The sequence below is a fragment of the Penicillium expansum genome (assembly GCF_000769745.1).
Source record: "Penicillium expansum strain MD-8 chromosome Unknown contig190, whole genome shotgun sequence".
Classification (NCBI taxonomy): domain Eukaryota; kingdom Fungi; phylum Ascomycota; class Eurotiomycetes; order Eurotiales; family Aspergillaceae; genus Penicillium; species Penicillium expansum.
Window position 1 is genome coordinate 3,478 of NW_015971406.1, and position 13,951 is coordinate 17,428.

Sequence of the window (13,951 nt, forward strand, 5' to 3'; positions counted from 1 at the left end):
CCCACGGTGTATTTTTAGTGTGGCTATTGAGGCAGTAAAGATAGGGTCAGATATATTGTGAGTCTTGAGTTGTCCTCCAGAGCTAGATAATCCAGGCGAGGGTGGAGTAAGACTTCGTTAAACGACCCCTCATTGGTTGTAAAGACTGCGCTAATCCACGACTGACTTACCCAAATGGGAATAGCGCTAACATCAATGGTGATTTGCATAGAAGTGGGATTGGAAGACACTATACCACGACTGGCTTGTCTAATTGGGAATAGAGCTGACGGTGTGATCAAATTATTTGCTATGCTATGAATGAATTGCCTAATGCAGATAATGTCAATGACCATACGTAGGGCCATATGTTGAGTCACATTTCTAAGTATAAAAGGAGGAGAGACTAACTTGTCTTCGTTATTATTATCTATTTCTCATTCGATTCCTACAGTACCTTGTTTCCATCATTTTTAAATTCCTCTCTATACACTTCCCTTTCAAATATCACTTCCATCTAAAATGAAACCTATCCGGAACGTCGCACTATTGGGGGTTAGTTCATCAACAATAAAATGGTTGTGTTTGTTATACTAATGTGCGGTCAACAGAAAGGATGGCTGGGATCTGCAATCTTGGAGCAGCTCGTGAATAGTGGCTTTCAAGTCACCGTGCTGAGTCGCACAGCTCGCTCTGTAGATGAACCCCCTTCCAGCGTCAAGACTGTGCAAGTCGATTATTCGTCCATCGACAGTCTTGTAGCTGCTCTCCAGGGTCAGGATGCCGTGGTTTCCACCGTCGGTTCATCCGGTATTAGCGCACAGAAGACGGTCATCGACGCCAGCATTCAGGCTGGTGTCCGACGCTTCATTCCTTCCGATTTCGGGGCGCTTACGACCAGACCTGGAGCAGAGTCACTTCCACTGAACGCATTATGGATAGACATCCAGAAGTACCTCAAAGAAAAGGCACTAAGCGGACAGATCGAGTACACACTCTTTGCTGTTGGGCCCTTCCTAGAATTTGTCATGTCGATGCCATTTTTGACCGACCTTCAGACTCAGACTGCTCCACTTTATGACAATGGCGAACATACTTTCAGCTCAACTAGTGTGTCGAGTGTTGCGAAAGCCGTTGCTGGTGCTTTGAAGAATGCCGCAGAGACCAAAAACCGCTTGGTCAGCGTTCACGACATAGTGCTGACTCAAAACAAAGTTTTGAATCTGGCAAAGAAGTACTCGGGGCCTGATCTCAAATGGGTTGAGAATCCAGTGGACGCAGCGGCTGAGCTTGGGACAATTCTCGAAAATACCAAGCAAAGCGACCTGGACCTCTTCAAAACACTTGCGCTACTGAAAGCTGCGCTCTTGGGTGGCAAGTTTGAAGCTGAGTTCAAGAACTTGGATAATGACCTTGTTGGAGTGCGCCTTCTTTCAGATGATGAATTTGAGAAGATCTTTGCCACAGCTTTTAAGCCAAGTCAAATGATTGCACAGGAGGACCTTGAGGCAAATGTTGAAGGGATTCAAGGCGAGGCTTAGTAAGAAGCTAGAAAGGTGCAGATTTTATTACAAGGACTTTTATTCTGTATATGTGTTTCCTGTTATTAAGTGCTCTTGAAGAGAATTTGATTTTCTTTTTCTTTCTTTTCTTTCTTTTTTCCCCATTTAACACAGCCTAGCGAATATTTCTGGTTCTGGTGGATTTAGCCATAGGTACACCCTGCGAGGGGCATAACCATAAAAGGCAGGAAAGGCGAGAAACTTTGACTTTGACATATCATCCGACATACCCGAGCTTGGCCGAAGGAGGCAACGTACTCCGCAACTGCTCGCTCTTTTGATATTATTGAACAAGACCCTTCACTGTCAAAATGAACAGCCCCACAGAATATCGTGGCAAACAGTGTGGCTGAGTCGGTGGATTATAGGAACCGACTTGGAGTCTTGAATGGATAACATAGAATATAGGATGCTGAACAAAATGCCTGAGTGCTGGACTTCAAACTGTTAAAATCCGTATCTTACTGAGGAATTGTTTGAGCTCTTGGGTGGTGGATAGCATTCAGAGGTCATATCATCAACTTTTTAATAATCGGCTGCTTTGGTGGTGGTTTATCTAGATGGATGGAATATGCCGAGCTGAAAGGTTGCCACAGGAGACTGACGTAAAATGCGAGTCTGTCAAGATACCGGGCAGCTGCGGACCACGGTGGACAATCTTGGAAGCCATGAAGAACTGATGTCAAGGTATCCGTTTTTTTTTGGCTCTCAGAGGTGTTTCGGATGGAGACTGGGGTGTCCTATTTGCGAACCAAATTCGTTGAATGATTGGATCGATCTGAAGTGTAAGAATCGAAATTCTGGAAACGCGAGTTCCACTCGCAAGCTGATGACGAAGTGTTCAAGATGACGAAGCGTTCGAGACCGTTTGTGGAAACCTCAGCCGCATGTTCTAATTGGTTGGTTGATCTCGGAAGCCAACCTTATTGACTGAACCCACATGTATAATTGTAGTTTATCCACATCCTTCGAATCTTTTTGGTCCTCTCACAAAGTTTCATCCTCATCCGGACGACTCCACCAGGCGCAATAAAAAGATGGACATCCGCAGATATGGCATCCTTTTTCTTTCTTTCTTCAAACACATTCTTTGATCTTCAAGTCACTCTTTTTCTTGAAGTCAGTCATTCATTCGAGGTTGATCCTCCACCACTGTCACTTTAGTATCTCTGTAAACCAGGTGAACTATTTTCCCCTACCACTTTCACTCTTTCAATTTACAATCTTCCATCATGACTTTCAACGTCTTCCTTACCGGCCTTCTCGCTGCCACCGCTGCTGCCCTCCCCCACTCCGCTCGATCCGGGGAATCCGGCGCCGTTGAGACCCGCGATTCCAGCAGCGGCAGTCTTCAGATCGTCAACAACATGGGTACCAACGTCTACCTGTGGACCACCTCATCTGAGGCTGGCACTATGCAGACCATCAGCACCGGAGGTGACTACAGCGAAGGCTGGACCACCAACTCCGATGGTGGCGGTATCTCCATCAAGATGTCCACCAGCGAGAGCGAGGAGAGCGTCCTTCAGTTCGAGTACACCCAGGATGGTGACACCCTTTACTGGGACATGTCCTCCATCGATCTTGACTCTACTTCCGAGTTTGTCAAGTCGGGCTTCACCGTTGTCCCCAGTGACTCGAGCTGCAAGACTGTCTCGTGTGCCGCTGGCGATGCGGACTGCAAGGATGCTTACCAGCTCCCAGATGACGTGAACACCTACTCTTGCTCCCTGAGCGCCGGTTTCACTCTGACTCTGGGATAAATCCTCGTTTTTTTCTTTTCTTAAAACCGGCAGGACCGATGGATTTTTGTTTTTGTTTTTGTCTTTTTTCTTTATCATTTGCAGAATTTTACTGCCTCCTTGGGTGCGTTTATACACTCTTGGAAATGTATATAAACTTCTGCAGAAGTGGATATATACTAGCAGTGAGCTTATCAAGCATCACTAGCACAATACAAGAATGTGTTTAAAAAGAACATATCCCGACTATCTAGGAGTAGGTGTAATTTGATGTTCACCCGATTCGCCCTGCACGTCTCAACGGGTTTCTTGTTATTGGTATTAACCTACTGGGAGTTTGTGTAAATGATGGGGAATTTGGATTTTGTTGAAATCATGGGACTGATGAAGCTCTTGAGGTGAGTTATTGTTGAGGCTCTGTCTTAAGTATATACTAGGGCCTTGCTCCTCTTTACTACAAGACTGATACTTCTCACTCCTCTCTCCCTCTCTCCAGCAACAGATATTTCAATCCATAGTCTTTCTTGCTTTCGCTCCACCACCAGGTGTTGACGGACACAAGCATAATATAGCCACATCCTTTTTTGTCTATTTCTGAAGTTATCATGCACACTGCGGTTAATTTCACCATGAGGGGTGCTTTACCCCTTTATTCCAGTCAATCTATAGAATAGACAGGCTCAATTGGGACTTGAAATGAGTAATTCGTCCACATCCATCCTCTTGGGGCATATGAAAATTTCCGTAAAGAACACATCGTGTTTTGCCGTGCCCTTCAGGATTAAGAAACGGAAATTCTAAGCTAGTCAAAGGTACATTGGCAAACGTGGTATGATGCTTGCATATTAGGCTGGTGGACCGGTGATCCAGCCAAATATCACCGTTTTCGGTAGATGGTTTGCGCCGAGTCTGACCTGGTTTCTTCCTTTCGTTCAATAGCATCAGTCCTGCTCAATTTGTGATATATGCTTGTAAATCTTGTGCTTCTGAAACTCAACACTGTGAGATGTAGATTTAGCTGCGAGAAGTGACCTTTTGATCCCAAGGACCGGTGAATTAAGGGGTTTTTCCTCGTACAAGAAAAAATAATGGCCGATGCGGAGGACAGGGTAACCCCGGTAGTAAGCGGAATCTGCATCTTGGATAGACACGTGAAGATTTCTGCCTTAGGTGTCGACCTCGAACCCCGCTACAGTGCGGGTCGTGACTAATCTCTCGGTCAAGTCGGGGGGACCGAGGCTCATCGCGAGTCTGTGAACCACCGAGGTTGCTTTGCTTTATAGGTCGGTTACACCCCATCCGTACCTCCTCTTCCCCAGGTTTTCTTTTTCCATCACCTTCACTCCACATATCTTCAAAATGGCGTCTCCTCGTAAGTGACTTATATCCTCTATGTTTATTTACCCTGCCCATTATTTCCATGTGATCTCCTATATGACGATGGCTCCACATGGGCCCCATCGCCACAACATCGATGTTAACCATAACTGCTGAACAGAACAAATCCGCACCCCGATCACTGATCTGCTCAAGATCAACCACCCCGTCCTGCTGGCAGGCATGAACGTGGCTGCGGGGCCCAAGCTGGCCGCCGCTGTCACCAACGCTGGTGGTCTCGGTGTGATCGGTGGCGTTGGCTACACCCCCGAGATGCTGCGCGAACAAGTCGCCGAACTCAAGAGCTATCTGAATGACAAGAACGCTCCCTTCGGTGTCGACCTTCTCCTCCCCCAGGTTGGCGGCAGTGCCCGCAAGACCAAGTAAGAACTTTCGATCGCTGCGGCACTTTTTCCATCGTTGACACGTGCTAATCCCGTTTTGTTTCGGCAAATAGCTACGACTACACCAAGGGCAAGCTCGGTGAGCTCGTCGATATTATCATCCAAGAAAAGGCTAGCCTCTTCGTTTCCGCCGTCGGTGTTCCCCCCAAGGCTGTTGTCGAGAAGCTGCACGGTGCCGGCATCCTGTGCATGAACATGATCGGTCACCCCAAGCACGTCCAGAAGGCCCTTGATGTTGGCGTTGATATCATCTGCGCTCAGGGTGGTGAGGGCGGTGGTCACACTGGTGATGTCCCCACTACCATCCTCATCCCCACTGTTGCCAAGTTGGTCGAGGGCAAGAAGAGCCCTCTGACCGGCCAGCCCGTGCAGGTCATCGCTGCCGGTGGTCTGTTCAACGGTAGCTCCGTTGCTGCTGCTCTTATGCTCGGCGCCTCCGCTGTCTGGATCGGTACCCGCTTCATCCTGTCTGACGAGGCTGGTGCCCCCGCCGCTCACCAAGAGGCTGTCCGTACCTCCAACTTTGAGGATAACATCCGTACTATTATCTTCACTGTATGTATCCCCTGGCTATGCTTTTAACGAGATGTTCAGGTTGCTAACAAACGATATAGGGTCGTCCCCTCCGTGTCCGCAAGAACCCCTACATCGTTAACTGGGAGGAGAACCGCCACGAGGAGATTAAGCAGCTCACCTCCAAGGGTATTATTCCCGTCGAGCACGATATGGAGAACTTGCCCGATGATGTCGACGATGAAACTCTGGACAATGCCCGCCCCTTCCTGATGGGCAAGGTTGCCGCCGTTGTCAACGAGAAGAAGTCTGCCAAGGCTATCGTTGATGAGCTCGTTGGAGATGCCGCTATCCTGCTCCAAAAGGGCAACAAGATGGTTGCTAAGCTGTAAATATACTATTCCCCTATATGTCTCGGTTTCTATAGTCATCTTCAGCGTTGAATAATCAACCTCGGCCGGGAATATTCCCGGCCGAATTTTGGAATTTACCTATTTTATTTTGCTCGACGTACCTGGATTTGTTTGATATGCACGGAGTAATGTAGTTAGCGCTGTGTAATTCCCTCTCAAGCCCGTTACGGAGTTTCCCTGTTATTTCGAAAACCTTCCATGATCCAAAAAAAGCTCTTAAGCGCCGGGGTGGGGTACACTATCACCAACCACTACTCAGTATTCCACGTGGAGATTACATCCACAATCCCTGTCACCGGCATGAACTAGTCAATTCCTGATATAAATAGATTTTTTATCCTTGCTTTTCTCATGAAAGGTAACTATGCTTCCCGTGTCTACATGTGCTCGCATGCTGTCGATCGGTGTTATACTTGCTTATTTTGCTTAATTAGATTAGCACACGAAGACAAGCAAAGATGTCAGTTATGCAGAAGCTTGGTACAGCCCATGCTGTTTAAAATATTTATCAAAACTTAACTCAGAACGTCCTCTCGTCGCGAAAGGGGTCGGCATGAAGATTATTGGAGGTAGCTGAAACACATGTATAAACGGACGTCGAGTGATATCCCTGCAGGCGTATCTGCAATTATTTCCTTCTTTCTCGCACGGACTGTGACGAGAAATGCAACTCTGATGAATGACCATGCGCAATATACGGGTCGTCCACCGCAAACGCACGAGATATTCCTACAAATTGAGGCGTCCATTCAACGACAATCTGGACAAACAGCCAAGATGCTGCACGCCACCTTTATTGAGTTCCAAGTAGGCATAGGAGATGACTAGACGGCTACTATAGTCTCTCTGGGCAGGCTTAATCGGTTGGACTCAATTAACACGCAAAAAGAATTGCAACGCAAGGTACACACATGATGCAAGTGGTTCAATCGGCGATGTGCAAGTGGGTCCAACAGCCCTACCTACATCCATGGATGCGTATGTAGGTAGAACATATCGGGCTTAGCTCCAAGCATTAGGCTTACCAACTATGGAATTCCCCGAGCCAGGCAAAAGAGGTCAAACTTGTTGGTTTACGTATCAATGTCACAATTAGTTGGCTGAGTACTCCGTAGCTAGAAGTTGGATGCACGGCTAGTGCATTAAGCCAATGGCATCATAGTTCAATAATCGAAGGCCCAACACCCGATAGTTCAGCCAAGTATAGAGAGCATCTAGCAATTACATGCAGCACATGAGGTGCTCGAGCAACACAAAGCTAATTCAAAGCGGTTTGACGCGTTCCTGTTGGAAATGGTCTGTAAAGCTAATGAGAAGCAAAGCGGAGATTTCAGTTACTAAATATAAAAGTGAGTGCAGGATGGTGGACCACTGAGCAAAAGAGAGTCGATTATGACCAATGATGATTGATATGACGCTCTAGGAAGCATCCCTAGATCGTAGCACACAACGACCATCCGTGACTTGGTCCTCTAACTCTCAACTCACCGTATTCCTTCGTGTCTATTTTTGTACATATAGATACCTTCCACGTGCTCATTGGCTCTCACGCGTAATTACTCAACAGGATATCTAAGAAGATAAAAGGATCGCCATCTCCTCATTTTAAACCGCCCCAGTTACACATTCTGCAGCTGCTTATCTACCTAATAATAGACTGGTCCATCAATCAGCGGTCTATGCCCCGCAAAATAACCAAGAGAGCCTGAGGATCTACACCCACCGAGTTCTCAATGATCTCACATGATGTGATATTTTCTGTGCGTATTGCAGCTGTGCCGTCTTGCAGGCCCCGCACGTTGGTGGCGGACTCCGGAGAGATTCTGGCCTATGATTCACGGTTATATCAGGGTCTAGAATGTGCTGATCTCTTTAGGTACGGCACTGAGCCGTCGAGATTGAAGAATACTTGCCAGTCTTCTGGTGGATTTGAAATGCAGCACGATGTCGATGTCCTTCTCAGTGTTTGGCCAGGCTCCGCCAGTGCAGGCCTGAGAGCCGTTGAGAAATTAACAATATCTAGATTGTCACGTTTCACCCATCAATCAATATGTCTACCATTGCGCTGTACGGTTCGTATGCGCATAAGAATGGTATCCTGTCCATTGTTTGTAGGTATCAACTTTAGAATGTCTGGTGAGCGGATCGGGCCGGTTCTATAGTGAACCATGGGAATTGAACACTCAGATTACCTCGGGACCTTCGGCTAGTATAGACTATAACTGCAGGTATATTGTATTGATGTTGAAGTTAGAGGAAAGTCCATGAACTTCAATTGACCTGGAACAGTTACTTACTGTTGAGGTGTTGATGTGGGCCGACTCGGTGGTGCTATGTTGGGCCATCGGCCGTTCTTACCCGGATATACACCACCGACTAGGACTTGGCGAGAAGATAATCACAAGCCCAACACACGTTCAGACCAAGATACCAAGTCGTCCACTTCAATACAAGCAGGATGGGGGATATTCAGTTTGCTTGTGTAACACCTCAAACTGAACCATAGTACACCGGAGGTCGAACGTCGAGGGTGAGCACTAAAACGGAAAGGGAAAGGTCGTGAAGTGTATATATAGCCTTGTGGAGAGAGCATTGGCCCCAGGGATTCTAGGAGGATGCCTCTAGGACTATGTATGGAGTAGCAATTCACTATCTCGAAGAACCCTAGTTCCTTTTCAAGAATGGGGAGCGAGATGTTGGATAATCCATACACTCGGGCCCTGTCCAACTCTAAATAAAGCACTGCAAGCGCCGTGGCGGGGAATGTATTGAAGTGACAGGGGGGCCGAGGACCAATGAACCATGGATTCTTCCACGCGATAGACCAGATTCAAATTCCAAGAGAAAATCCCCGCACTGTCCAGACGCGGCCTTTTGTGATAAGTCAAGATCACAGTTCAATTATAGAGTCAAGTCAAAGTCAAATCAATCTTTTAGAAGTCAAAGCCCATGAAAGATTGGGTGATTGAGGAGTTAAGTTGGCGTGTCACTCATAATATGTCGAAAATCTGCCCACTCACAAGCTCGGCAGTACGAAACCCCTTCTGTGAGATCCTATTGACCAAGACGTGCATAATTACTGCAGCAAAGCGGGTTATTTTTGTCCCATCACTCGGTCAAAGTAGCCTTTCCAGTACTTCCATCTTTTTCCCCTGCCCCTCCGTGCAGCCCCTCTGCAGGTTCTCTAAGATTTGGGCTTTTTCTTTGCTTTTTTCTTTGGATTTTGTTAATTTAATTTTATTTGACTCTACAATTTCATCTTTTCTTTTTTTTTCTTTTTTTTTCCTTTCTTTCTTTTCCCCCCCCTTACCCTCCTTATCCCGCTAAACCCCTACAATCCTTCTGTCCAAGTTGCTGGGTCACCCCCTCATCTCCACTCTCCAACCGTCAAAGAGGTTAAACCAATTACTTCCTCAATTGTATCTGATATCACCGATTTTGGAAGTGATGATATTTCTATAAATAACATTTCCAACTGATATCCCAGCCTTTTCACGTCAATCTCGGGATATCACACGGAATTATTGGACTTCAACCCGCCAATCCGCCGGTCCTACTCCCCGCAGCTCGTTCCGCCCCATCAGGTTGTTCTTGGCCCCTTTTAACTATCAACCCTAAGGTTTTTTCGTCACACCGACTGAGTCCTTGGCTATTGGTGCCGATTATATTACCTGCGCTTTCCCGGCTTTGCGCTGGTGAGCCCACGACAAACTGGCGGCTTCTACGGAAATATTACCGTGCCCTAGAGAGTTGGATGGAAAGTACCGACAAAGGCTTTCCCCAATCTATATCATCTAGGCACAGGAGACTCGGGTCAATAATTTAATAGATTCCACGACAATGTCGCTCAAACAAGTAAGTAAATCTGATGTGAACTCGGAACATTACGCATACTGACATTGGGGTCCAAAAGGAAATCGAAACATGGGTGCAAGCCCTCGATGCCTATGACAATCAAGAATTCAACGAGTCCCTGCGGTGCTTCGATCAGATTGCCGACACATCAAAGATCTTGTTCAATTGTGGAGTGATATATGCAACCCTAGGCGAGCATCATAAAGCAGTAAGTGAACTGATGAGATGTTTTCCCCAACAGCTGATTGATTTTGGTACAGGTAGAATGCTACCAACGTGCTGTCGGCCTAGACCAGTATCTAGCAATCGCTTACTTCCAGCAAGGTGTATCTAATTTCTTGATCGGGGACTTTGAAGAAGCGTTAGCCAACTTTAATGACACCTTGCTGTATCTGCGAGGAAACACTTCCATCGACTATGAACAATTAGGTCTTCAATTCCGCCTCTTTTCATGCGAAGTCCTATTCAATCGCGGTCTCTGCTATATCTACCTCCGACAAATGAACCCAGGCATACAGGACCTCGAGTATGCAGCCAAGGAAAAGGTTACCCCGGACCACGATGTGATTGACGATGCCATTCGCGAGAATGCAGATGTATGTAGACTCTACTAACCCACTGCGATGAAAGCTAATTTAGATATAGGGCTATACCGTCTTCTCAATTCCAGTGGGAGTTCTCTATCGCCCCAACGCAGCCAAAGTCAAGAATCTCAAGACAAAAGACTACCTAGGCAAGGCTCGATTAGTTGCCGCATCGGACCGCAACCAATCATCAGACCACCAATGGAATCCAATGCCCGTCGATAAAGAAGCCCTCCAAGGACGCGAAGGCGTCTCCTTCGCCGCATCCCACCTAGTCCGCCAAAACCTCAGCAGTCGCACCCGCCAACAATCCGAGCCACCCCTGAACCGCAACGTATTCCCCCCAACACCACCACCAGACGACAGATCCGTCAGCACAGCATCCGGATCAGGATCAGCATCCGGCCACCACCGAACATCATCTCTCCGAACCGTCCGTCCACCACGTCTCGACCTAGATCGCGCAGGCGCCAGTCTAGACCGCCGACCCTGTCCCCCAGAACAACCATCCACCGAGAAGCCCCGGATAGGAACTACGCGAACAGCCTCCGAGCCGCGCGGACCATCCTCACGACAGAACAGCACGCGCGGATACACACCAGAAAGCAGCAGTCGAGGCAGCTCGTCCCGCGAACAAGCCGGCCACCGCAGAAATCTCAGTGACATAAACCCAAAGACAAATTACGCACCGGAACCAGACTACGGCCACACAGAGCCGTACTCAAGCCAGCGCAATCTAGCAAACGCAGGCTGGGGCCGCGGATCCCGCCACCAACCACCCCAATACATCGACGAAGCAGAAGAGTATAACAGCGACGCATACGACGCGACAACCCTCAATGACGGCGCTTTCGAGCTCGTCGCTGCTCCACCGGCTGGACCGAGCCAGTCAGCGCAACAACGCCGTACTCGTTCTCCGACACGGTACTCCCGTCATGCGAATCCGCGAAGACCGGAGACACAGAAATTTAGAGTTAAAGTACACGCTCCTGATGATACGAGGTATATCATGATCGGGCCGACGATTGAGTTTGGGGAATTTGAGAACCGGATTCGGGAGAAGTTCGGGTTCAAGTGTCCTCTGAAGATGAAGGTGCAGGATGATGGGGATATGATTACCATGGTCGACCAGGAAGATCTGGATTTGCTAGTTAGTTCGGCGAAGGAGGTTGCTCGACGGGAGGGAAGTGAGATGGGGAAGATCGAGGTGAGTTTATCTGTCCTGGATCCCTTTTTTTTTTCGAGAATCGTTTTTTCCTGACTGGTTTTGTTCTTTAGATATGGGTGGAAGAGCGTTCGATGATTTGATGCATGACTGGATTTTCTTTCTCTGTTGATATTAGCATGATTTTGTCTATACCCTGATTTGCGTATTTAGCATGAAAATACGTCCAATGCATGAGAAATGTTAATGTAATTTTCTTATAATTTGCGTTTACACTTGAGAGAGCGTCGTAGGTAGGTAGGATTGTCTACTACTTAAACCAGGAAGAAGCTTCGCTTGAGACGGCATAAGATTGGGGGTGTTGAGAGGTCTATTGCCGAGATGGAGTGATCTCCTTACACCCTTTGCCATGGTGGAAATTGAATAAAGGCATGAGCGTTGATTATTGTACTAATGGTACATTCAAAATGGCATCGTTCGCTTCGCAGCACATGTACATGTACTAAGCGAATGTCTCCGTTGTTTCCGCATATCCTGCTCATTTTCCAACAGTATCTTCTGCACACAGCGGGTTCCTCTAGGATCGTGCTTCACTCGGTCGTCATTGAGGATGTTTGTGAGAGTTGCTTTGACTTGGTGGTGGTAGTCGCGGATTTGGTCATTTGTGGCATCTGTGGCATTGCCAAAGCTCGACACTAGCGGATCTTTTTGGCGAGGCATGGAGTATGAAGTGATTGATCGTGTGATAGATGGAGGGGAGTGTAGGGTGGGCAGTTCGGTAGATGTTGCTGCTGAATGCCTGTTCTGAGATGGACGCACCATTTTGGATGTGTGTATGATGGAAGATGGAATTATTGGATTTTATGGTAGAAAATAAAGGTAAACTCGCCTTTAAGTAAGAAATATATCTGATACAATAGAGGCAAAGTACCAAGCTGTGTCACTGAGGTGACGTCTGGCCGGCATATCTGAAACCTGGCTGATTCCTTGTCTGCCACGAAACGATACGTTTAATGTTAGAGGTATAAACATGGTAGTTTCCGCCAATCGCAAGTTGATTTACGCTTAGACTTTGTCTCGAATTTCAGATCCTTGTCAAAGGATGTGTCTATGACCTATCAAGAGTAGTATGTGATGCTAGTCTCTAGCCTGCAGGGTTGTCGCCACTTGGGGGCTTGTGCATGACAACTACAAGGATGGGCTATATCAGACTCTTATTTTATGTCCATCATTCCCTAGCTTGGTCATCCTCTATGATATAATGTAAATATCCTCAAGGATCTAGAATTAACCGGCTAGGCAATGTGTTCATATGTGTCAATGTGTTTCAATTCAGACTTGCTTCAGGCGTTAGCTAGATGTCCATAATAAAATTACTCCGTGTCTCTCCAGTCTCCTATTCAGTATCAGTCTCCCAATACTTTGTCTTTCTGGTCTCTCCCTTCTCCGTCTCAAACTCGGCAGTGCCTCCAATCCAACAGCCCACAACGTTACCTCCCCATAGCTTAAACCTCAAATCCATCTCACGATAACGGTCCTCGTCCAAACGCTGTCTAATCTTAAGTCTCTGGTTAGGGTCGAAGATCGTGCCATTTAGCATGATCGCAATAGCCAAAGCAGTCGCAGTATCCTCCCAATCTCCAGCATGTTTAGGGATCTGCCTCACTTCGTATTCATGCGGGTTGTGGTCGTCGGCAGCATACAGGCACAAACCATTGCTTTTAATCTTTTCAAGAAGCTTTTTGCTGAGAGGATATTCCAGGTCCAACTCATTCAACTTTGCAATCGATATGATCGGAATCATCGTCTTTACTATTTTGTTCGTGCCAGCATTCCGGACTTGTATTCTAGGTGTTATGTCATCTCCATCAATCTCCAACTGAGACAGTATGGCGTTGATGTGGTTTTGAGGCACCTCCTCCATGACTGAACAAATCGGGTAGGAGAATTCAACCCAGGTGCTGTCTTTGTCTGCAGTCTTCGTGATCATCGCTTCAACACGACCGTTCTTACTCCGGATGCGGAGGTCGTTCCTCGACATCTTTCCAAGCTTCGACAGGAGCCACACAGTTCCGATCATTGCATGGGCACACTTATCTAGTTCATAGAATGGGTGCCAGAGGTGGATCTCATAGTCGCAGTCTGAGCCAGCGCGTGGGGGGAAGGCGAAACCGATAATGTGGTCGTGGTTTGAGGCAACCTCTTGCATTTCTTCATTGGACATACGCTTGTCGCTTACCATGACTAAAAGGGTACCGTCACCATCTGGACCTCCAGGAGAGACTCGCAAGAGGTGAACTTGGGCATCCTCCATTGTGGATGGATGTGGTGTAGGAAGTGTAGTAGATTGGTTAGAT

At 47.3% G+C, this 13,951-nt stretch overlaps 7 protein-coding genes across 7 annotated transcripts; 5 read left to right on the forward strand and 2 right to left on the reverse strand.

Annotated features, from left to right (window-relative positions):
* Positions 1–501: 501 nt before the first annotated feature.
* On the forward strand, positions 502–1,520 carry PEX2_056450 (uncharacterized protein; the record flags this gene model as incomplete). The annotated part of the gene is made up of 2 exons (XM_016742919.1): positions 502–534; positions 591–1,520. 2 exons carry the CDS (start codon positions 502–504, stop codon positions 1,518–1,520), a joined length of 963 nt encoding a protein of 320 aa, XP_016595641.1.
* Positions 1,521–2,773: 1,253 nt separating this feature from the next.
* PEX2_056460 (uncharacterized protein) lies at positions 2,774–3,304 on the forward strand (the record flags this gene model as incomplete). The annotated part of the gene is made up of 1 exon (XM_016742920.1): positions 2,774–3,304. The coding sequence occupies one exon, from the start codon at positions 2,774–2,776 to the stop codon at positions 3,302–3,304; it is 531 nt and encodes a 176-aa protein (XP_016595642.1).
* Positions 3,305–3,342: 38 nt separating this feature from the next.
* On the forward strand, positions 3,343–3,801 carry PEX2_056470 (uncharacterized protein; the record flags this gene model as incomplete). The annotated part of the gene is made up of 2 exons (XM_016742921.1): positions 3,343–3,507; positions 3,721–3,801. 2 exons carry the CDS (start codon positions 3,343–3,345, stop codon positions 3,799–3,801), a joined length of 246 nt encoding a protein of 81 aa, XP_016595643.1.
* Positions 3,802–4,642: 841 nt separating this feature from the next.
* On the forward strand, positions 4,643–5,969 carry PEX2_056480 (nitronate monooxygenase; the record flags this gene model as incomplete). Its single annotated transcript, XM_016742922.1, has 4 exons — positions 4,643–4,655; positions 4,782–5,043; positions 5,118–5,619; positions 5,679–5,969. 4 exons carry the CDS (start codon positions 4,643–4,645, stop codon positions 5,967–5,969), a joined length of 1,068 nt encoding a protein of 355 aa, XP_016595644.1.
* Positions 5,970–9,830: 3,861 nt separating this feature from the next.
* On the forward strand, positions 9,831–11,737 carry PEX2_056490 (putative PB1 domain protein; the record flags this gene model as incomplete). The annotated part of the gene is made up of 5 exons (XM_016742923.1): positions 9,831–9,845; positions 9,904–10,053; positions 10,106–10,441; positions 10,491–11,636; positions 11,708–11,737. The coding sequence occupies 5 exons, from the start codon at positions 9,831–9,833 to the stop codon at positions 11,735–11,737; spliced, it is 1,677 nt and encodes a 558-aa protein (XP_016595645.1).
* Positions 11,738–12,056: 319 nt separating this feature from the next.
* On the reverse strand, positions 12,057–12,416 carry PEX2_056500 (uncharacterized protein; the record flags this gene model as incomplete). Its single annotated transcript, XM_016742924.1, has 1 exon — positions 12,057–12,416. One exon carries the CDS (start codon positions 12,414–12,416, stop codon positions 12,057–12,059), a length of 360 nt encoding a protein of 119 aa, XP_016595646.1.
* A 574-nt stretch (positions 12,417–12,990) lies between these two features.
* On the reverse strand, positions 12,991–13,908 carry PEX2_056510 (Phenazine biosynthesis PhzF protein; the record flags this gene model as incomplete). The annotated part of the gene is made up of 1 exon (XM_016742925.1): positions 12,991–13,908. One exon carries the CDS (start codon positions 13,906–13,908, stop codon positions 12,991–12,993), a length of 918 nt encoding a protein of 305 aa, XP_016595647.1.
* Between the last annotated feature and the right edge of the window lie 43 nt (positions 13,909–13,951).